Consider the following 21,609-nt stretch of genomic DNA (forward strand, 5'->3'; position numbering starts at 1 on the left):
ACTGTTTCCACTAATATGTTGGTTTTTTCCTCAATTAATACTTGAAGGTTTTTAAGGTTTTAGATGGATCCARTTTTTCTTGAAACAAAACAATTTTTCATCTTCCAATTTAGTYGTATCTTGTGTTCCTTGCTTGCTTTCTGCTGCGTGTGTGTGAGGRTTTTGTGCAGCAATAGGAAGGAGAAAAGGAAAAAGAGAGAGTGCTACTGAATTCCCTACCCTTGTAATTAAACACTTGGGTTCAAAGTGGAGATCCTGGCTGATGAAAGYTGCTCAGTGCAAATTCCAAGTGTGCTGTTACCCCGTAGGATCCAGTGGGTAGAGCTACCTCAAGGTCTCTTTCCGTGGGATGTCCTGTAGGTTTGGTAGGTGAGGATGACGGTGACATGACTTATTACTATAGAGAAAAAGCAGTAAATGCAGAGCTCTGTCAGCTTGCTGTTGGTGCTGTGCGTGGCGAAGACATTGTAAAACACGAGAGGGAGGTCTTGTGCCTTTGTAGGCTGAGTAGTTTGCTGTCTGCACGTCTTGCTTTCCTGTGGGCAAGGTGAAGAGATAGAGCGAGGAACTAATACTTCTTGTGGTGCTTGAAATTGAGTAGGAAGAAATAAATTACTAAAATATCTGCTGTGTCCTGAATGTGGAAGRTAAGTGTGTTTACCCATAATTTTGTGTTTATTCTTTGGTCTCCAAAGCCAACTGGAAAATAGAAAAAGGGGGTCTGCTGGAAATACAAGGATCTAGACAAAATAAGTTACTTATTTCTCTTTTGTACTTCCTCACCACTCTATGACCAGACAATATTCAAACTTGCTCTCCTACTGAATCTGTCTTCTACATGTCGCTGTCCTATAAATTGGGCAGCTCATGTCTCTTCTTCTCCAGCCTACTTCTGTTTTCCTTGGCTGTTTTTCTAGTTAGATGTTAGATGCTTCTGCTATAAAATCTGCCTTTCTTTCCACTGTTTGGGCTTCTGCTTCATTGAGCCTTTCCCCGAGTCCGGTGTTCAGTATTTAAAACTTGGTGCTGATACATAATCTTTGCTCTCCTATTTCAGGATTTTTCAACACCAGCCCCTTTGGATTGCTCCCAGGAARAAGGTTTTGTCTTGATGCAGTTACTTTTTTCTGTTCGGCTAAATGCTGATAGTCTCTTCAAATAACTAAAACCAACCTCATCATYGATACATACTTGTACCACCACCTCCCTTTGCACAGTATAAGGCAGAGCATAAAATATTCAGGCACAAGGATTTTCAGACAGTTGATAAAATACATCTGGGGCTCACAAGCTGTATATCCAAAATTCCACGAATCCTCCAGGAAAGCCTTCCTTGTTTTCACTTGAGAACCTCTTTCAGCAGTTGTGTGTAAGCTTAGGAAACTTGAGCCTTGTGGTTAACTTGAATGTGTCCAGCGTTAGGTTGCATCCATTGAATCTTCTATTTTCCTAGAGGAGAGAATTGTAATGTTAGTGCTCATACTCGGCGATTGAAGTCCTGTTATTTTATTTGAATAAATTAAAGTTTTCTAGTTCTGTCTAGCTACAAGTCAAGCTTTCTAGGCCTCTGATGGTTATAATGGTTCTTACAAAACCTTTTTCAATTTTCCAGATATTTTTCCTAATAGCTTGGAATCAGAACTAGATGTATTCCATGTGGGACTTGTTAAAGCTCTGTGTAGGGATAAAAAGGCAGTATTACATGGTGTTCCTTGCTTTCTGATTCAAGAATCAAATTAGTCTGGTTTATCTAAAGCTACACTGGGAGTTCACATTCAGCTGAGTAACTTTGAAGATCTGGTGCTTTTTTTCCTTATACACTTGAAAATTAAACTCAGCTGAAACTATCTTAAAAAGGAAGACTACCTTCRTATGTGCTGTATGTCCCTCTAGGAGAAGAGAAAAATGAACCAGATTTAGCACATGCTTGTCCTAAATTGCTAGGGTGTCCTTGCTTGACATTCGGGGCGTATGGTGTTTAAAAAGTCATCTACAACCCCTTGCTGTCTGGAGATGATCAGCATCCTAGGACATACCCGTTGTGTTTTGTTGGACTGGAATGTATCTTATTCACCTGTTTGCCTGAACCTTGTTTACCAAGTGGTCTCTGTTGCTTTGTACTACTGACCTGAAGTTGTTCTTCAGGCTCTCAGTCCTCAGCTATTGACTTAGCATGCCTAATGTRTGGAAGAGTATTCGTGCTGTTCTGTGAGTTCTTTTTTGCTGGCTGTTGCGATCATTGGAATGATGTTGATGCAGTCTGGCAATTCTGCGTTTGTATTTCACTGATGGAGGCGATGAACAGAGCTAAGGCTAATGCACATCTCTGCAAGTTCTCTGTAAAAAGCACCCCTATTTTAAGTAGCAATTCCCTTGTCACTCTATTGCTCTTTCCTGTGTTAGCCTGCTTTCTAAACTTGTTCTCTCTTGTTCTAGGCTGCAAGCATGTGAAAGGTATCCTCTTATATGGACCTCCAGGCTGTGGTAAAACACTCATGGCTAGACAGATTGGCAAGATGCTGAATGCCAGAGAGCCAAAGGTGGTCAATGGTCCAGAAATCCTCAATAAATATGTGGGCGAGTCTGAGGCCAACATCCGCAAGCTGTTTGCTGATGCAGAAGAAGAGCAAAGAAGGGTAATGCAAACATAGACAAATAGCGTGGTCAGTGTGAATGTGCGTAAAGAATGACCAGAAAGGAAGTTTATAATCAGAAAATTGCTGCTTGCATTAAAAGACTGAGTCACTGCTTAGCTTGTGATTGTAGTTACTCACAGCAGGTCACTGAATATTAGTGTTCTACAGATTCACACAATGCCAGTTTAAAAAAAAAGCAATCTTAGAACCTGAAAAGGTGGCCTGTATCCTAGCTAGCCATGCTTGAGCCCAGGGTGAGAAGAAACACTGTGCTGAAGATGGACAGTTTGTTTAGCTTTCATGCAGAGTTATTTTAAAGTAATGTGGTAGGGCCCATCCTAAACAGGTAATGAAGCTTTTTTTGATTTCTCACCTTGAGTTGCTATTGTATCYGATGGCTCTGCATCATGGTTTTTGTGGCTATATTATATTATGCAGTGCATCAACTGTGCAGAAAGTGGTTAGAAGTAGGATGCTAAACGTTTTGCTCCTTTTTTAAATTTGGAACCAGTGAATCTAGTTGGATTTTTGCTACTGAATTCAGGTGGTAAATAACATAGCATAAGTGAAAGCATAAGCTTTCCTGGCTTCAGTATTTTGGGTTACAGGAATATAGTGTAAATACAGTATAATCGAATGCTTATAAAGCATTGTAAGCACTACATCACTGATTTTTCTCAGCAGAAAACTAATGAATAAGAATGTTGTCTTGAAACTAGAGAATATGGATCTTCAAAAATGGAAATGGAGACAAAGACTCTGTTTTTACCAAATTTGTTTTTTACCCAATACTGAAGATTGGGCTTTTGATAGCCAGTGATAGTTTGAAGGTATAAATAATTTTTTCATGTGTGCTGTGGTAATTTTTCCCTACTGTGGATCCCTTAATTTTGATACAGTTTTCTGGTAAAGAAAAGACAATATCAGGTAAGTCACAGTTAAATATGGTGAGATCTTTCCAGAAGACAGTAGCAAAGGACATTGTGTCCCTTAATTTTAGTTAGGCCTAACAACATTGCACATTTTGATAGTGGCTTGATATTACTTTTCTTCTGCAAAAGACTTGTTAATCAGTAAGTCAGCTTCACATGGGAGCCCATACAGATATAAACAATCTCCTTCTCTCTGCTTGTTGCAATATGACTGAAATCTGTGAGCTCCTTTTCCTTTGCAATAACACACCTGTTAAAATAGACTTTATATTGGCTGGAGGGGATGGTCCTGATGACAAGCTGAGAGATTAGAAAGGTCTCGAAAAGGTTGGTATTGTAATGACTTGTGTCTGGGGCAGATTGCCAGTGACAGCGCATTCAGCCAGTATTAACATGGCCTCCACTGTCCACAGAAGACATTTTAGAAGTGAAATTTGAAGGGGAAAAGCTTCATAATGCATAGATGTGGTCACAAAAAGTATCCTGTTCTCTTACCAGCTGCAAGTGCTTCACCTTTGAGTGAACCTGGAAATAAGCAGTTCTGTTCCTGATTGGCACAGAACAAATGGACCCCTCAAAAATATTAAGAGCAAAGTTACTCTGGCAAGCTTTTTATTTCCAGCTTTAGTACAACTTAGGGTACATCTCGCATTGGGTGCATCGCTCCACAGATGTGCTTTGTTCTTTGTCTCCCTTTCAGAGGGCTTTTCCAGATACCAAGTACTGTGACCCTCCGTCTSGGCTGCGTGCTCCAACTTTGGGACTGTGCTTTTGTTGTTCAGGCTAGTCCTCTCCCTTGAGCCTCTGCTTCTCGTATCATTGCCAACTATAAAGTCCTATATTTGGACAAAGCCTACCAACAACCCCATTTTGGAGAATGGTATCCCATGATTCTGGAAAGGGGTCTGATATAGAGCATGTGATATTAAAAACACATTGAGATACCAGTGTTTTGTATCTCCCTGGCTGATCTTGTTGAGAAGTTTCTGTTTTGTTTGGATTGCTTTYAGTGATGACTTGTGGCATTCCCGACATGTTTTTTCTCTCCAATAGCTCGGAGCAAACAGTGGTGTTCATATCATCATTTTCGATGAGATTGATGCAATCTGCAAGCAGAGAGGGAGCATGGCGGGTAGCACTGGAGTCCACGATACCGTTGTAAACCAGTTGCTGTCTAAAATWGATGGAGTGGAGCAGCTCAATAACATCCTAGTCATTGGTACGGTGGTCCTGTTTGTCTTGTTATGGGGTCCGGTGGAAAACCATTGACATTCTGCTSACTGCARGTCASCTAAATGGTCATTAGTGSTATTGGATGTGTTTAGACTCATCCRAATGACTGCTATTTGACAAGCATCAGYCAGAGATTTAAAGCAAAATGGTGGTGTAATAGGCTGATATTGCTGCTTATTGCTTATTTGAAGGGGAAGGAGGAAATTGTTAACAAGTGTTTCATAGTTTAAGAAAACAAGCAAGAAATAATACCTACTGATGTATCAGCATATGAAGACCTGGGGCTTCTCTAGCTGTGCTGTCCAGCTGTCCTGGTGCCGTGAGCCCTGCACGTAGTCTCTCACTCTGCTCAARTCTGGCATGTGTCAGACCCAGCATGTTCACTGGGCTCAGTGCTGCAGTRTGCGCACGTATATCTCACTGCTAATATAAGTTGCTGTAATACCTGTCATTTCATGAATTCCCTCTGATGATAGTAGCTGTTCAATTAAATTCTCAAAGGTTTGGCTATCCACTACARCCTTATTCTGGATGGCCTGAGACTTGCTTTCTCTGTCCTGTGGAGMGTGTGACCCTTTGGTGCACCACTCTTGCCATCACCGTTAGCAGTAGGTAGGACTTGGAGCCTGGGGAGAACCTGCTGTGATCTCTGCCATAGTCAAGGCTCTTAAAGCCTTGGAAGTCTCTGTGCTTAGACTCTGGTTTGATCCCTATTGCTGTGATGCTGCTTTAGTGCATGACATTCCCAGTATTTCTGGAGATGGGTATCTTTTGTCTGTTTTCTACGGAGACTCTCTGAGTCTCCTCTTAACTCTATGGGCTACATTCAGGAGCTGGAGATCTAGTTGGTAAGCTTAGCAAATGCTTATTTTGGTTTCAACTTTACATTTAGGAATGACCAACAGACCTGACCTGATTGATGAGGCTCTGCTGAGACCAGGGAGACTGGAGGTGAAAATGGAGATTGGTAAGAAGGCTAGTGTATCTCAAAACATAAACTCACAGGTAGTTAAAATGTAAAGCAGACATCTACCCTAGTGAGAACAAGTGACCAGAACAGCAGAGCTGCTAAACTCTATGCAGCTYCCCCTATAATGTTTTATGGAAAATGCAGAACATTTTGTTTGCATARGGTGATAATGGTGACTTTCACTTCAGTAACTGCAAATGCTAAATAGCATTGGCTAAATATTCTAGACCTTCTGAAATCAGCAGGTCTGGGTTACATGCATCAGTGGTTCAAAAAGTAGGCCAAAGAACTCTCTTAGCCAGTTATTCTAGTGAGCTGGAAAAGACCAATGTTTTCAATGTTTCCATGTTCCAATGTTTGAAAAGGATTTTTGTAACTGTACATATCTGCCTGGCACCATTCCCAGATCTAATAATAGAATATCTGATAATGTAGGATTTAGTAAGAAATTAGGCCCAGATCAAATTAGATTCATGCCTGCAGGTGCAGATGTTTAGTTTAGAAGAGCCTATAAAGCATTTTCCTCTAACCCTGCACGCACACATGCACACACCCATACACACACACACACACACACACACACATATCACAGAATATTTCCTATGCTCTGAGCTAGGCACTGAGTATTGCAAAAACAAAAAATCTCAAACTGTAATAAGCTCTATGAAAAGAGTAGGCAAGGCCAAGAGCATCACTAACGTCCTTGTCCTTTCAATTACAGAGAATTAGATGAAAATGTCCAGATAACCCTAACAATCATATGGTACTGTACTGCAGAGGAAGGCAAAAGAGATTATAATTGTCTGTGCTGGTCTGAACTGCTGGGAAATTCTTGAAATCTGATCTCTCAGTTTAATCTTGAGCTCACTGGGGACTTTTTTCCTATCATTAAAGGGTAACTTCACTTTTCAAAGAGCCAGAAAGAGGAAAGAGTTTTTGTGATAGCTGAAAAAGGAAGATTTGGGGCAAAACAAGGAATGAGGAAGTGAGGCTGATGGCTACTGAGGCAGCCACAGAGATAACCCAGGCAGTGAGAGCTGATGCTGTTAAGGCTGTCCTAGAGTATTATAGGAAGCTGTTTATATCAGGCTGTACTGTACATGTAGCTCAGGGAAGATGGGAGGACAAGAGATGCAACTGAAGCACTAGCTGTGACTTAAAAACATGTAGAGCACAGACAACATGGATAGTTTCAGATATGCAGGAGATTATGAGACTAAGACATTCATTTAGATGAAGGAAGAATATTGGAAGAGACTTGTGGCTCTTCCTGGCGTAATGCAAAAAAAAAAAAGAAAATTGGGTAAATAAGTGTATAGCTGTGCATAGAGAATTAATAGAGATCAGGCAGATGGACAATAATGAGAAAGGATTAGCATTGACAAAAATTAGCCAGACACAGTCTTTCCAAACTAACACAGCTTCAAGGAGCTGAAGGAAAGACTTGGTAAAGAAAGTGTGTTTTAGGGATCAAGAAGTGTAGTCATGATGACAGTCGTCCTCTCTGAACAGTCTTATACTTGAAAAGAAATGCCGGRTAGCAAGCATTATTGCTAAACCCAGGTGAGTGTTATACTAATGCAGGTGTAGTACCTGCATCTTTAGTTGAAAAAAGTTAATTAAAAACATTACAGGCAAGGCAAGTCTTTTTTAGAACAAATTCAACAGATCCTTGTAATAAAGGATGTGAACGTAGGTTGGARAGTGAAATAAAGTACAGCATGGGTTTACCGAAAGGGTGTTGTGCCAGRCTGACTTGTTATCCGTTCTTTAAATAGAAGGATTTTCTTTGTCTTCCATTACATGCATTTCAGAAGGGGCTTGATAAGGTGCAAGCTGGGAAATTATCATCTAAACCTCAGAAAATGAAGATTGCACAAGAAGTGTGGGGTGGGAAGGAGCTGGATTAGGGAACTGGGTTTAGGAATGCCAAGGGACTGACTTGCCAGAATGCCCTTGTGTAAGGTGGATTCCTGGTTTGGAAGTCTGAGAACAAGCAACTGGGAGTGGGAACATCATGTGGGAACCAAGTCGCAGCAACCAGTACCTTGATTTGTGAACCCTGAGGAAGTTAAACCTTACACTGTTTCTTTCTCTAGTTTGAGGGAGATGCTAATTAGTTTGCCAGGGCAATTGGTGTAATTTGAGGTTCTCGGACCAAAAGCTTTGTGAAATATTCTATTTAAAAGAACGAGTTACTCACAGTGAGAAACAGCCTTTGGAAGTGAGGAGAGGGAAAGGCTGTGCTGTGGTTGTGGTGCTGAGGCACTGGTTGATACATGTTCTGTTTACAATCTCAGGTTTGCCAGACGAGAAGGGTCGATTTCAGATTCTTCATATCCACACGGTACGGATGCGAGAACACCAGCTGCTGTCTGAAGATGTGGACATTTCAGAACTGGCAGTTGAGACTAAAAACTTCAGTGGTGCTGAATTAGAAGGTTTAGTTCGAGCTGCACAGTCTACTGCTATGAACAGACACATCAAGGTCAGTCCTACTGCCTCTCACTGGGGCAAAGAAGAGAAAATAGCTGTTTGTGGAGTCTTCTCTTGTATGTTTACATCTCAGCATGTCTTAGGAGACGGTTTTCATGTGGACATCATGTTGTGACTGTGCTTTCACATGGTTATGACTTACCTCTTTCATCTCCTGACCTCCAAGTGGTTCTTAGTGCCTCAGTGGGAATGGAAGATAATTGTCTATCAGCGTATTACGAAAACTGAAAAGAAACCCAGGAAGCAAGAGTAGGAAGTGAGACTAGCCATCGATATCGGAGGGATTTCTGCTGGAGCCTGTGCAGCTCAATTTATTCATAAATGACCTGGAAAGAGGGGAGGAATAGCAAGGTTACAAGCTTGCAGCTATTTGTGGTCATAAAGAGGAAGGCCACCTGTGTAAAACTGCAGAAGGAATATGAAATACTGAGAGGGTGGACAAGATGTATTTGGTGTATTTAAGTGTACAGGGAGAAAAAAAAATTTAAATGTGTAGACAGTGACAGGGACTGAACTGACCATTGCTCGGGAGCAAGTTCTTCAAATTATTATAATCCTGAAGTATCAGCTCGGTCCTCATCAGTCAGAAAAAACAAATGCAACATTAGAAATTACTAGCAGAGATATAGAGAGCAAWAATGAGGCCTTGATTATATCATGGATAAATCCCTGGTGTGTTTGCATCTTCATTACTCTGTGCAGTCTGGGGACACCATCTCAGAAAGCACATAGGAAAGGATATGGTAGAACTAGGATATGGAAAGAATTAGGATGCGCAAAGGCAATGGAGAAGGTCAAAGGTGTAGGAAGGTTTTCATAGGAGGAAGGGTTAGATGAGAATTTTTCATCCTGAAAAAATATGGCGAAGGTATATGAAAAGTCTGTAACATCATGAGCAGACTGAAGTCAGTGAATAGGGAATGATTGTTTACTATTTTCTAATAGAAGAGCTTGGAGGACAGCAAATGATACCAGCTGGGCCAGGTTCAAAGCAAAGAAAAAAAATGCGCATTGCGTGAAGAAGTATTTAAGCTATGGAACTCATTGCTCCAAGGTGTTGTTGATGCTAAAAGCTCGCCTGAGTTCAGAAAGTGCTTGTACAATGTCTTCAACCCATTTCAAATAAGAACTCACTTGATGACAGTCTTAGTGTTCATAGAGATCTGTAATGTTCTCGGTTTCCTCCATTCTAGAAGATTGCCTTGGTTTCCTAATGTTTGCTGATTATTGGGGTCAGTGTATCTTTAACTGGAGAGAAGTTATAAGGGCCATGAAATGTCAGGTTATATTAATCCGAATGCAAAACGTGGTATTTGACAGTGTTGAAATATGAGATAATTAGTTCATAAAGGCAGAGGCTGAAAGATGTAGCCCCTTTGCTCTAGTGGCCAAGATTTGGTGTGAATTACTGCAGAGRAAAGCTTTCAACATCAATACCAACAGCCCTCACATGTTTTTAAGTAAAAAGGCTATTCAGCCTCAAATATGAAGAAAGGAAACCAYGCTTTCATTTACATTTGGCTGCTTAAACACTTTTATCTAGGAGCACTCTACTTAGAAAAATGGCTCCTGCTRCTCCTCCTTGCAACCCTAATTGAAAAGCTGTTAACTGGTTCTTATAACAGCAACACAGAAGCATCAACAGTTTCTCTAATTTCTTGTTTTCTGACTCAAAAAAACCCCACACCTTCCAGCACCTCCAGGTGTATTTCCATCCCTTCACAAACAAAGCATTTTTCTTAAATAATTAATTTTGCTTATAGTTGATGCTTTTTCATTGCTTGAATTTTGGGTGAGGCTGGGAGCCATTAGTGTTTTGWTAAGTTCCCCGTTGTGCCAAACTGTCGCAGGGGGAGAAGAGAAAATGGCCATGCATAAATATAAAAAGGCGGCCCCCTCCTTTAAGTGTGTGATTGACAACTTCGTAATATATGCAATGTGTATTCCAAATGTCAAGTGGGCACGCTTCGTTTTTCTTTCCAAAGACTCTGACATGGTATTTTTGGATATTCTTGTTGTTCATTGTGAAGTTGTTTTCAGCCAAATGATGTACTAAGGTATTTCATTCTCTCCTGTAAGTATTGCAGAACTTAAAATATACATCATAAGCCTGACCTAGTTTTCAGAAGCACCTGCGTGAAGCAAGAACACAAATTGCATTTGAAAATTGAGTGGAATTATTCTTCTGAATCATTTAAGCTCTGCTAATAATCTCTCAAAGTGCRTGTTAAAAAATAAAATGTGTAACTTCTTAAAGGCTACGACAGAAAGAAAGGCTCATGCTTCAAAGCGTATAAACACCTTTAGGAATGCATTAACTGTGTGTTTCAAGCACCTTTGCTTCCCTCTGCACAGTAGCAAAGTAATCAACCTGTCCTAAAGATCCACTAGCTTGATGTATTTGGCTTGGTGGATGCTTTTGTGAGAAGGGACGCTGTCGTTTCAGCCATCCTCTGGTTATAATAATTTGTTTGGCACAGTATTATTGGCTGATTTTTAATCAAAATGATCGCTGGGTTGCAGAGCTTGCTGTTTAGAGACTGTTTCTGCCACTCTACAAGATAGGCACAAGGTGAATTTTCCTTCCCACACCAAACTGATGTCCTTGTTCTTGTGGATCATCCTGGTCAAAAGAGGATGTCTTTGAGACATGTCTTTGAGAGTGATTGTTATTTGACTTGTCCATCCCCTCAGTCTTAGGCCAAGGTTATAGAGATCAAGCAGAACTGTCTCTGTGTCTAACATCAGGAGCCAGTTTCCTTCACTTGATCTTTTATGGCAATTCCTTAGCACAGGTCATGGCTCCAATATTCTCATTCCCTAGTTGGGATTTCTTCCAAGAAATGCCGTGAAATCCCAAGTTTTTGTCTCTTGAGATCATGTAGGGCAACAGAACTCTTACGTAGAAGCATGTGTTAGACTAGGGTACATTTCAAAGAAAATTATACTTGTTTTGGAAGCTAGAGACATTTCTTATGGAATAACAGGGAAATAGAAAAATTAATAAAAGCCTTTCAAGGCTGCACTGTGACTGGTAGAAAAAAAGATCTCTTGCCTCATCTCCATGTTGCTTTAAAAAATAGGTTTCTGCCTTACCACTTTACAGATAGATGATTTGCTTTCCACAGATCAACTTCTGCCCCCTTTTGTGACTAATCCTTTTTCTGGTATCTGTAACTCCACCCAGGGTCCTCAGTAGATTGCACCCAAAGGATTAGTGTGTAATAGCCAGTGTACGTATKCCATTGAGTGGAAAAGTTGTTTCAAATCCATTTAATTCCTGATTGCTGCCCAAGGCAATCAGATACTTGCACATCTACAAATAATCCCAGTAAGTGGAGCTGTTCCATATTGCAGAGCTGCTGCCRTACTCAGTAAGACATCTGAATAAAAGTCTACAGCTGTGAAGGYTACTTGCTTTCAAGTTGTTTTCAAGAACTGAAAATTGCTTTTGGCTCCAGTGTGAGCAGTTTTCTGCCATCTCCCAGCAGTACCTCTAGTTCTGACTGAGGAACAATTTCAAGAGAAGATTGTTGTAGTGCTGTCAGCTGTATGTTTGCTCTCATTCATTAGCTTTTAAATGTTGCTGGGCAGTTTGGGCATGGCAAGAGAGAAAAAGGTGACATCTCTCATTCAGAAAGGAGAACAATCTGAGCTGAGCTAACTGCTGCTCATTTATTCTAAGTAATAATGGCAGTGCCACTTCAGAAGAGTCATGAATGTGGTTGATCTGAAGCAAATGAAGGCCAAGCAGAAAGAAATCTAATATTTACCAATCCCCTGAAAGACTGTTCTTGTAGGAAGAAGTAGTGCATGGTTTGAATAGCAATCTAAGATCTCCTGAGATAGGGCTATGTGAATAGTTCTTATTTTTGGCTCAGTTGCCAGAAGTGGAGCAGGGAAATCTGAAGTTGGGCTGAACCAAACTTTAATTTATCTTTCTGCAAAAAGTCACAAAGCCTCTTCCCATCCAGCAGCCCGAATACGTAATGAAGAGTATTTCTGCGGCCTGTCGTTCTCCACTGACTCTAGTGGAAACCTACAAAACTTCAATAAATTTTAGAAATCTAAACTTAGGTGAGTGAGATCAATCCCACGCTGGGCTCCAGTCTCTGCCTCACTGACACTTGGTTTATTTRGGCAAGGTAGGGCAGCATCAACAGGGATAGTGCAGAGCCTCCATCCTGCCCTTAGCTGGGGTGGCTACTCTGAAGAGTGGGGTCATGGGCATACTCTTGAACTCAGCTTTCTGAGTGCAACAGTTGATACTTATTGACTTTGTGGGGGTCAGTGCACGGCAGTGGCTCTCTGAAGATGATGTTGCTCCAGTGGTACCCAAGCATGTGTCTTAACAAATGTCTTATTAAGAACCATTTTTTGGTATTGATGCAGACCAACTACAGAGCTGGATCCTTGGATGGAAGTTGGTAAGGGGTCATGTACTGCGGTGCTGTACTTCACTGTGTTTTATTGCCTTTGTTAGGCCAGCAACAAAGTGGAAGTGGATATGGAGAAGGCAGAAAGCTTGCGTGTGACAAGAGGAGACTTCTTTGCGTCTTTGGAGAACGATATCAAACCAGTAAGTAGGACCTATATAACTCCTGTAATAGAGTYGGGCCACCCGGTACAGTCAGTGACACAAGCTAGCACCTTCTCTCTGTGATCAGATGTGCAATGGTGCACTGTGGGTTGGGGCACTGTATTCTGCGTAATGGGAATGAAAGTGGGGAGCCTCTTTCTGCCTGTAGTGGTAAGGCTCMGTTTTGTATCTTTTGCTGGGCTCAAGAATCATGAAGAAGAATAGGACAAKTAAAGAGAGCAACTCAGAGTTCCTTCTCTTTGCTGTATATMCACTCTCTCCTTTGGGTTATTTCAGTTAACCAAGGACCTTAATAGGAGGCTTAAGCATCTAATTTTTGAGAATTGTCTTTAAATGGTGTGGACTCGGAACTCATTGGTAACTTGCATTGATTAGAATTTGTGCTGATACTATATGGAGAGACATCACTAAGTATGAATAGTCCTTAGCAGCGTTCAGTCMTTTGAACTGAAATGTTCTGTTTCACCAGTGGATGTGTATTACTGACCACCTCACTTAGCTTAAGCATCTTCCAGAGTCTTGGTCCTGGTCACTTTGGTGATGTTTGTTTTGTGTTTTTTTTTCATGTGATGCAAAATTCTTGAGTAAAATGAATGTTTCCTCTCTTAAAATACAGGCGTTTGGAACCAACCAGGAAGACTATGCAAGTTATATCATGAATGGTATTATTAAGTGGGGTGATCCTGTAACAAGGGTATTGGATGATGGGGAGCTGCTTGTTCAACAAACTAAGAACAGTGACCGTACTCCATTGGTTAGCGTTCTTCTAGAAGGTAAATTTAGGAAAACTATGTGTTTTAAAAAAACAGCTGACTTCTGCAAACTGTTCTCATCAGTTACCCCAGGTGGTGATCTGTTATATCCTGTAACTGCATGTAAAAGTAACATATGGGAGGAAAAATAGAATTAGTCCCTGTCAATATTCCTGAATGAAATTGCTTCAAATATTAAAACCAGCATCTCAACCTGAGATTTGGTGGGACATCTAAATCCTATTTTTGGAACAGCAGAGCGAATGCATTGAGTTAATAATGTAAATGTGGATGTTTCACAGTGGAAACATCTCTAGCTGAGTTAGTTGTCTAGATTCTCTTTGAAGACACTGGTGAGCTCATCAGGGTAATTCACTGAGTCCGTGCAACAATTCATCTGTCCACGTGCAGGTGTCCACTGTTAGACGGAGGTGGATTGCCCTCTAGAGTATTTTTGACTATAAAGAATCTAGGAAACTATTTCAAACTTCTGTGCTATAGATACTGGGGTAGAATTTGTTATTTACTGATCCCTTCTTTCTTTCTTTTCCTGAATTCCCTAAATGCGGATTGCTACCATTGCTTAGAAGTCCATTGCTTTGAAATTAAACCCTGAATAGCTTCCCTGAATAATTCTTTGTGTTTGTGGTCAATATATTGCTAGCATGTGATACCCTATTGCACTCGGAGTTCCTTTGCATTAGGTGTATAGATTAAGATGCATCTTTGGTCTCTGTTTGAATTATTGTGGTATGATTTTAGGCAATTTATAAATTGTGTGTTTGTCAATATTTACTTGGCATTCATGCAGTTGACTTGTTTACCACAATGCTTCTAGAAATCGTATGCAGAGGGGGCATAAGCCTATTTAAAAAAGATTCTCCAAAATACTGACAGATACTAATTTCTCAGCAGTGGCCAAGTCTGCAAAATGTGTTAACATTATCTTTCTTATTAGTTTCTTGGCAAATTAGTCTGCACGCACTCAGATAAGTTGCATTAATTTTCTTCATCTGGAGGGCTGCATTGAACTATGAGTTAGTTTGTGCCTTCTGCAAGCAGAAGAAAAAGTCATTTCAAAATGCAGATCCCCGTGAATGGGATTATAAGCATGTTTAAAGTATCTTTCATGCTGAGTCTTACCAGGCCTATATTCTCATTTGTTTATTGCTTGTGTTTGTCCTTTATTCCAGGTCCCCCCCACAGTGGGAAGACTGCCTTAGCAGCAAAGATAGCAGAAGAATCCAACTTTCCCTTTATCAAAATCTGTTCTCCTGATAAGATGATTGGATTTTCTGAAACAGCCAAGTGCCAAGCTATGAAGAAGGTACCTAAGTGTCCTACTGCTTTGTTTGATTACAATCCAGTTCCGTGTTCTCTGATGGACTGAAAAGGGRATTTCCCTTGTGGCTGTGCCTTCTGCTGTCTGAGGTCCTAAATTCCTATACATACATTTGTTTATAAAGCTGAGTGAATGTTGTCATAGCACTGATACTGTGCATGACTCTTATCCCATGATGCTTAGTTTCTTTAGGAATCCTTTTGGGAAACCCAGTATGCACTGATCAGTGAACGTTAAATAAACCAGCTGTTCACTGAGAACCACCCCTCTGTGTATCACTGCATGGATCTTGTAGAAAAATGTAAATTGAWATATCGCTTTGTGTAAAACAGTGTCATATTAAAGCTGTGTCCCTAACTTCTGAGCGCTTTCTGTARTAATGCACTAGTCCACCCAAACACTCAATGAGTGTGCTGCATAATTCTGGAAGAGTGAAGTCAATTGAATGTGATGTCAAAACACATTAGATTCTGTATCAAGCATCTATTTATGTTTAATCCAATAAAAATCCTTTTAGATGAAGCTTTGCGGCAGAATTGCTAATATCACAGGTTATTCTAGATGCAGGAATACTGATCTGTATTTTTTTGGTACTGCTTGTGGTCCCTTGTGATTCCTTACATGTTCACATGGAGATGTTTATTAGGTATGTTTGGGAGTTGTTTTCCTAATTAACGGCCTGCTAATAAATGAWTGCAGAGTGTTCTGGTTACTGCTATGTACTGCTAAACAGGACAGAAAGCAAAGAAGTGGCAACTGTTTTGTTGGTCTGGGAAGATGCTACCAGCAGGTTCCAGCTGAGTTAAATAGCTGCTTTGATAATTGTTTTCCAGGAACTGAATGATTAAAGGAAGCTCTTTAGATAGAAAGGACCACAGTTGTTTTGAGTGTTTTCAGGGAGCCTGACAGAATAGACCCAAAGGAAGGCAAGGGTCTTGCTGAAGGTAGCACATAAAAATTTAAAGCTCACAAGCTTTTGCCCTCAGTCTTCTTCAAAAAATGCTCTTTTGTCCTAACTGATGAGATTTAATGAAATCTCTGGATGCYGTTTCAGGATAGTGTAAGCACATAGCAATCAGCTCTGGAAGGGAACATTTCAAGGTCCTGCCCAGTTGGTTCTGATATATAATCAGTACTGACAGTGGAACAAAACACCTGATCTGCAATTAGCAAGTTTGGAGCTCTGACTCCAAAGATGAAGGCAGAAAGGACTTAGGTTTGCACTTGGCAAGAACAGATCTTGTCTGAACGAAACTAGAATCAGTTTAGAGGGGGGAATGGTTAGTTAAACAGAAGTTATAAGAAAAAAAATTAAGACATTTACAGAGAAGTTGAACTTCTTAAATCATTTCAAGTAGTCAGCTGGAAGGAGATCTTAAGGAGTGTCATTTACAGAAGCAAGCTGACACTTATGTTCTTTTTGTAGCCGAATTATACTGAATTAGGCATGTAAACAAAATATGTTACCCTAAGAACAAAGGGGTAATTCACTGCAAGACTGCATAGTTTCCAAGAGAAGCAGTGTGCTYATAGCTGGAAGCCCAATTTGTCATTTAGATTCATAAAGGAGCCTTTTGGACTTTGCTTGAATTCAGGGTACACTGGAGGTGGGCCTGCAATACCACTGCTGTCTTTAGTGCTACTCACTGTCCAAACCCAAAGGTTTGCAGGGCACTGCTTTGCTGCCCTATAAAGGGTGATATGGAGGCTTAATCAGTACCTGAGTAGGTCTGTTTTCCCTCCCGTCCACTCTTACGAAGAATAACCAACTTGGATATAAATCTTCATRATTGTATTGTGATTGTGGGTTTGTTGTGTGCGTGTTCTAGTATTGCCCCAGCTCCAGAAAACAGAGGAACGTTGCTTTGCTTTGTCGACTGCTTGCAATTGAACACAGAGGCAGCTGGCTTTTTTGCAATGTGTCTAGGGTAAATGAACAAAACTGAGCTCTGAATCTGTTGACATGTTTTATTAAATGCAGGTAGAGTCTAGTCGCTTGGTACTGATTTTTTCATTCCCTGTTTATTCTCTGACTACTGCTGAGTTTAGTTAAAAATGAGTCAACAAGTCCTTGTCATGACTATTGTAATTTTACTTCTGAGATTTAACAATGAGTCATTTTGCTGTTTTCTAGATCTTTGATGATGCATACAAATCCCAGCTCAGCTGTGTCGTAGTGGATGACATTGAGAGACTTCTAGGTGAGTTAGGATGATGGGAGCTATGTTGGCTGTGCAATAGGATTGCAAACTAGAAGTCATCTGGAGGCATTTATTACAGGAGCCTTGAACTCCTTTTTGATACAGTTATGTGGCTTAAAGGTGTATCATTTTAATGGATATTAAAGTACATTTTTCATTTCAGATTATGTCCCAATTGGRCCACGGTTCTCTAACCTGGTGTTGCAAGCCCTTCTTGTACTGCTAAAGAAGGCCCCCCCTCAGGTAAGAAGGTAATTGAGGAGTAAGATGCTGTRTTCCTATAATAATTTTGATACTGGGGGGCTTTGTGTCTTGATGATAGCGGCTGTGGTGCCAGTGGTGTTAGAGCTACTGTCTCTGATTCAGTCMAGTTAATCCTAGCCTGCTGCTGAAGTTTGCACTGAATAAGACRAACAGGGAGGGACTTTTTTGCAATTCTTCCTGTTGTTCATTGGAATTCTCTTGTGTCTTTGAAAGTGTCTCCATGAATAAAAAACATACCAACAGGAAAACCTTGAAGCTTGGTRTCAGGAAAAAGCAGGGAAACACAGCCTGGATGAACTCAGTTCTTTGTAACTTTTACTATCCTGAAAATGGAGTAACATATGCATGAGAATTATTTTCATTAGAGAGTTTGGTGAAAAGACCTTTCAAATCTAGAACTTTGAACTGAATTGTAAAGTCMCAGGCCCTGAAGTTCCCCATGTGACTGTCAACCTGAGAGAATGAAGACTTTTCCCAGTGAACTGTCTATGCTGTGTGAAGCCTCTAATATAAAACTTGGATTCTGCTATCACATAAGAACAGAGAGACTGACAGTATGCAACAGCGCAACCATTTTTGGTGGTCATGATCTCATGTAATCATTGATTTTTTGCTGGATATTTCCAAAATATCAGCAAACGATTGTTCCCATAAATCAGGAGGGGAAAATGATGATTTGCTTCAATAGTCCAAGGAACTTAATATCATAAGTTGTTCATTTTTTCACTGCATCCTCCAAGATTATGTTGCACTTTGTTGGCACCCGAGTCTCTGTGAAAGCAGGATGCAGGACTTGAAGCTCTCAGATATTTGCCAAGTTTATGCATGTTTCTAGAGATTCATACTTTGCAATGTTTGAAATGCCCTTGAGGCTGGAAGACTTTGGGTTGACAGCCAATATTATGGTGACTTAAGCTATAAATTGTTGGAGGGTAGAGAGAAAGAGGGGGAGAGAGAGAGAGAGAGAGAGAGAGAGAATTTTCTTAGGAAATGTCACTGTTTGATTGATGTTAAATTTTTTTGCTAGGTGTCCACTATCAGCTACTGTAGAAATTAGGACACTGGGTTAGGTGGACCCTTTGGTCTGACCTGGCTGGGAAATTCTGATGATGGGGTTCTTATGACACAGACTAGCATATTTGTTTCTTATCAGCTCCCTATGACAATCATGACATGTGGGGGAATTTTTTTCATTTAAAAAGGAAAAAAATGTGTAAAAGTAGAAGATTCATGAAGAAAAAGGCCAAGGCTTTTCTGCTGTGAACCTTTACCCTGAAAGAGATTGAATCTGGGCATGAAGACTCTTAGAGTTTTAAGTTAGAGTGAGAAACCCATGAGGAAGATAAGATTGCTGGTTAATCGTTGCTCTTCTGAGTTCCCTGTGAGATCACTAGTTCCCTTGGGGAGCAATTTTTTTGGAAAATGATGGTTGGTTTCAGTTTTKGTTGTAAGTTGAGATGCAAATACATGCTTTAAATGTAGGTAGTCCTGACGCTACTCATGTACCTGCTGCATGAGGTCAAAGTGACAACRAAATCTCCCCCAGACTGAGGTCACRGTTCAGGTTCATTCCTTGTAAAACTGGAGAGTCCTGGCTCGTACCAGACAAGTCCCAGCGCTGAGAAAATTTGTAGTCAAGTTGCTGAGGAGACAATATCTGTTTTCCATTGCTATTGGATAGGCCYGTGTTAGTCTAAATGGCCCCAAGTGTGAACCACGCAGTTAATTTGAAAGGTTTAGAAACGGGAATCACAAAGCAGTTGAAACTGCAAGCAAGGAGTGAGTGAGAAGTGGAGCGTGCGTCTCAGCAGTACAGCTATGCTGCTCCCATCTCAGTGGCCTGGATTATGTATTCACACAGTGTTGTCACGGCACTTGCAGTGAGTATACTTAATGTGCAAACAGCTTCCTATGATTACTGTGGGGTAGGTATGTAAGAGGAGCATTTGCGGGATGATATATTATTAATTATGCCTTGAGCTATATGTCTCCGTTAAATTGGCTCATGAAAACTGCCTCCCAGACTCCCACTCTTCCTACTGCAGCTGTATTACTTTAATTTGGTGTGGGAAGTGCAAATACTCCAAGCTCCTGGTTTTCTGGGTTTTCTGCCTTGTTTGTACGTTTGCAGAAGTTTGGGAGTAAACACATAAGACTTTAAAGAAACTAGACACATCTCTGAATTTGCTTTAAATTCCCAGTCACAGCTCATGATTCCTAGTTCCTCTGAGCAATGCTTGAATAGTGGTATCTATTACTAGTTCAAGAAGACTGAAAGACATTGCGTTTTGTTTAGCATCTTTTTTAAACCAATTAAAAAGCTTTTCTAAAATGGATTGAAGAGAAGAAAATAAACCATGTTCTCTTGGGTCTTTATTTCAATCAAGTTTCCCTGTGTTGTGCAGGAGAAGAGACTGGGGGGGGGGAATAGAAAGACTGAAAAGGACTGTCGCAGCAGGGAGCCAAGCGGGAGAAAAGGACTTCTCTGAGAACTAAGCAGCAGCAGCTCCGAAAGCCGAAGCTGCTTCATCTACATGCAGAGTCACACAAGGCATGGAGACGCTCACCAGCCCCACAGAGGTTTCACATGTGCTTCCCTGCTGGTTCCTGTGAAAAGCTAACAATTGGCTCAAAGGGTGAAAGACCATTGCAGCATCCCCGCGCTAAGCTGGACGTACAATTTGTGCAGTGTTATGAAATGTCTGGCTTAGCGAGATGCTCTCGAACTCTCTTGTGGATGCCCTTCCAATGCTCCCAGAGGCCCCCAGCCCCTTTCCTCCCTGGGACACTGGAGGCATTTGCAGATTTATGAAAGTTGACCGGGGGGAGAGGGGGGAATAATCTCCTTGTTTGATATAATCCCACATGCATTCCTGATTCCACTTCATTGGTGTGAAATGGGAAGAACTCCAGTTAACAGTGACCTTAGATTTACACCTGTAAAGCTGGAGAACTGCATTTTCTCCCATTATATGCAAAGAATTGTTGTTACCTCCAAAATGTCTGCTTAAAAATTTATAAGGGACCAGAGTTGAGTGAACAGCCATTGGGTAGCCAACAGAGGCACTTCCATCATACTTGGCTATAGCATACTTCGAGCTCCCCTCTGCTTCCCTTGCCTGGGGCTGGTTAGTTTTTCTGAATTTATGCAATCTGAGACTCCGTTTGCATGTTGAGACCTCATTTGTGTGTAGCAGAGTCAATAACATGGTGCCCATTAGGAGGTGAATATTGTGTTAGAATCTAGAAATGCTTGCAAATGTAGTAATTTAAAACTACTTCTTCTTTTGATCTTTGAATTCCACAGTTCTTGCATGTTTATATCCATTATTCAGATAAATTCAATGCAGTAGGCAGGGGGGAAATCTAGGGTTATCCCACCTCTAGAAGGCAATGGAGCAAATTACCCACCTCTCTACTGGGTATCTCCCCATAAGTATGGAGGGGGCTTGGGCTCCTAACTGGGGTACTTTAATTGTCTCAGAACGGGCAGGATAAATCCAGGCTTAAGTGGCATGCCTGTATCTAATCCTTGTTGATGGCAGAACCAGCACTAAAACTTCCATGATGAGTCTGAAACCAAATTCTCTAAAGCTGTTGAAGTTCTGTATTACTTGATTGGCRCTCTTTGGTAATGGTGATTTTTGGACGTTCAGCTTGAATCTTGGTCTTCTATGGGCTGAACACATATGGCACGTTGCCCTTCCAGTGGCTGCTGTAGAAATTAAAGGCAAAAAATGTGAAGGTTTCTGAAGATGGGGACACTTTAGCAGTGTATCTTACGGGAAGGGTGAATCCATCTGTGTCTGTGTGTCACTGCAGAGTAGTTGGATGAGGTCAGCTTTTTCAGTTTGGCTTGATGGCTTTTCATGCCTTTGTGGTACTGTCTGGGGCAAAACATTTCTGATTGGTAGGTTTTCCTGTTTTTTGCTGAGCAAGTTGCCTGAAACTTCTAAAAATACAAGGGACTCCTAACATGTCTTCATTTTCTTTTAGTAATTGATACAGCAGAGATTATGCTTATTTTATGGTAACTGATTTTCCAGTGGGTGAAGTTTAAAGGTAGTGTGCTGAAGTGCCTAGCTTCTTTTGAAGAAAATAGGGAAAAATCCATGCATTTTGGKTTCAGCACTTAAAAATTTTAAGCAATGTTTTGCAATGTAACCATCTGTTCTGATGAGTT

The 21,609-nt window shown here is 40.8% G+C and overlaps 1 protein-coding gene across 2 annotated transcripts in view; it reads left to right on the top strand.

Annotated features, from left to right (window-relative positions):
• Positions 1 to 21,609, top strand: part of NSF (N-ethylmaleimide sensitive factor, vesicle fusing ATPase) — a 71,190-nt gene that overhangs the window by 32,706 nt on the left and 16,875 nt on the right. For both annotated transcript variants that reach the window (XM_026076195.1, XM_026076193.1), the window contains 9 exons: positions 2,437 to 2,636; positions 4,622 to 4,787; positions 5,694 to 5,768; positions 8,072 to 8,259; positions 12,751 to 12,846; positions 13,484 to 13,640; positions 14,813 to 14,946; positions 17,096 to 17,162; positions 17,326 to 17,405. In XM_026076195.1, coding sequence (XP_025931980.1) covers positions 2,437 to 2,636; positions 4,622 to 4,787; positions 5,694 to 5,768; positions 8,072 to 8,259; positions 12,751 to 12,846; positions 13,484 to 13,640; positions 14,813 to 14,946; positions 17,096 to 17,162; positions 17,326 to 17,405 — 1,163 coding nt within the window. The remainder of the gene's footprint in view (positions 1 to 2,436; positions 2,637 to 4,621; positions 4,788 to 5,693; positions 5,769 to 8,071; positions 8,260 to 12,750; positions 12,847 to 13,483; positions 13,641 to 14,812; positions 14,947 to 17,095; positions 17,163 to 17,325; positions 17,406 to 21,609) is intronic.

Source organism: Apteryx rowi, unplaced genomic scaffold (genome assembly GCF_003343035.1).
Source record: "Apteryx rowi isolate R43461 unplaced genomic scaffold, aptRow1 scaffold_428, whole genome shotgun sequence".
NCBI classification, from domain to species: domain Eukaryota; kingdom Metazoa; phylum Chordata; class Aves; order Apterygiformes; family Apterygidae; genus Apteryx; species Apteryx rowi.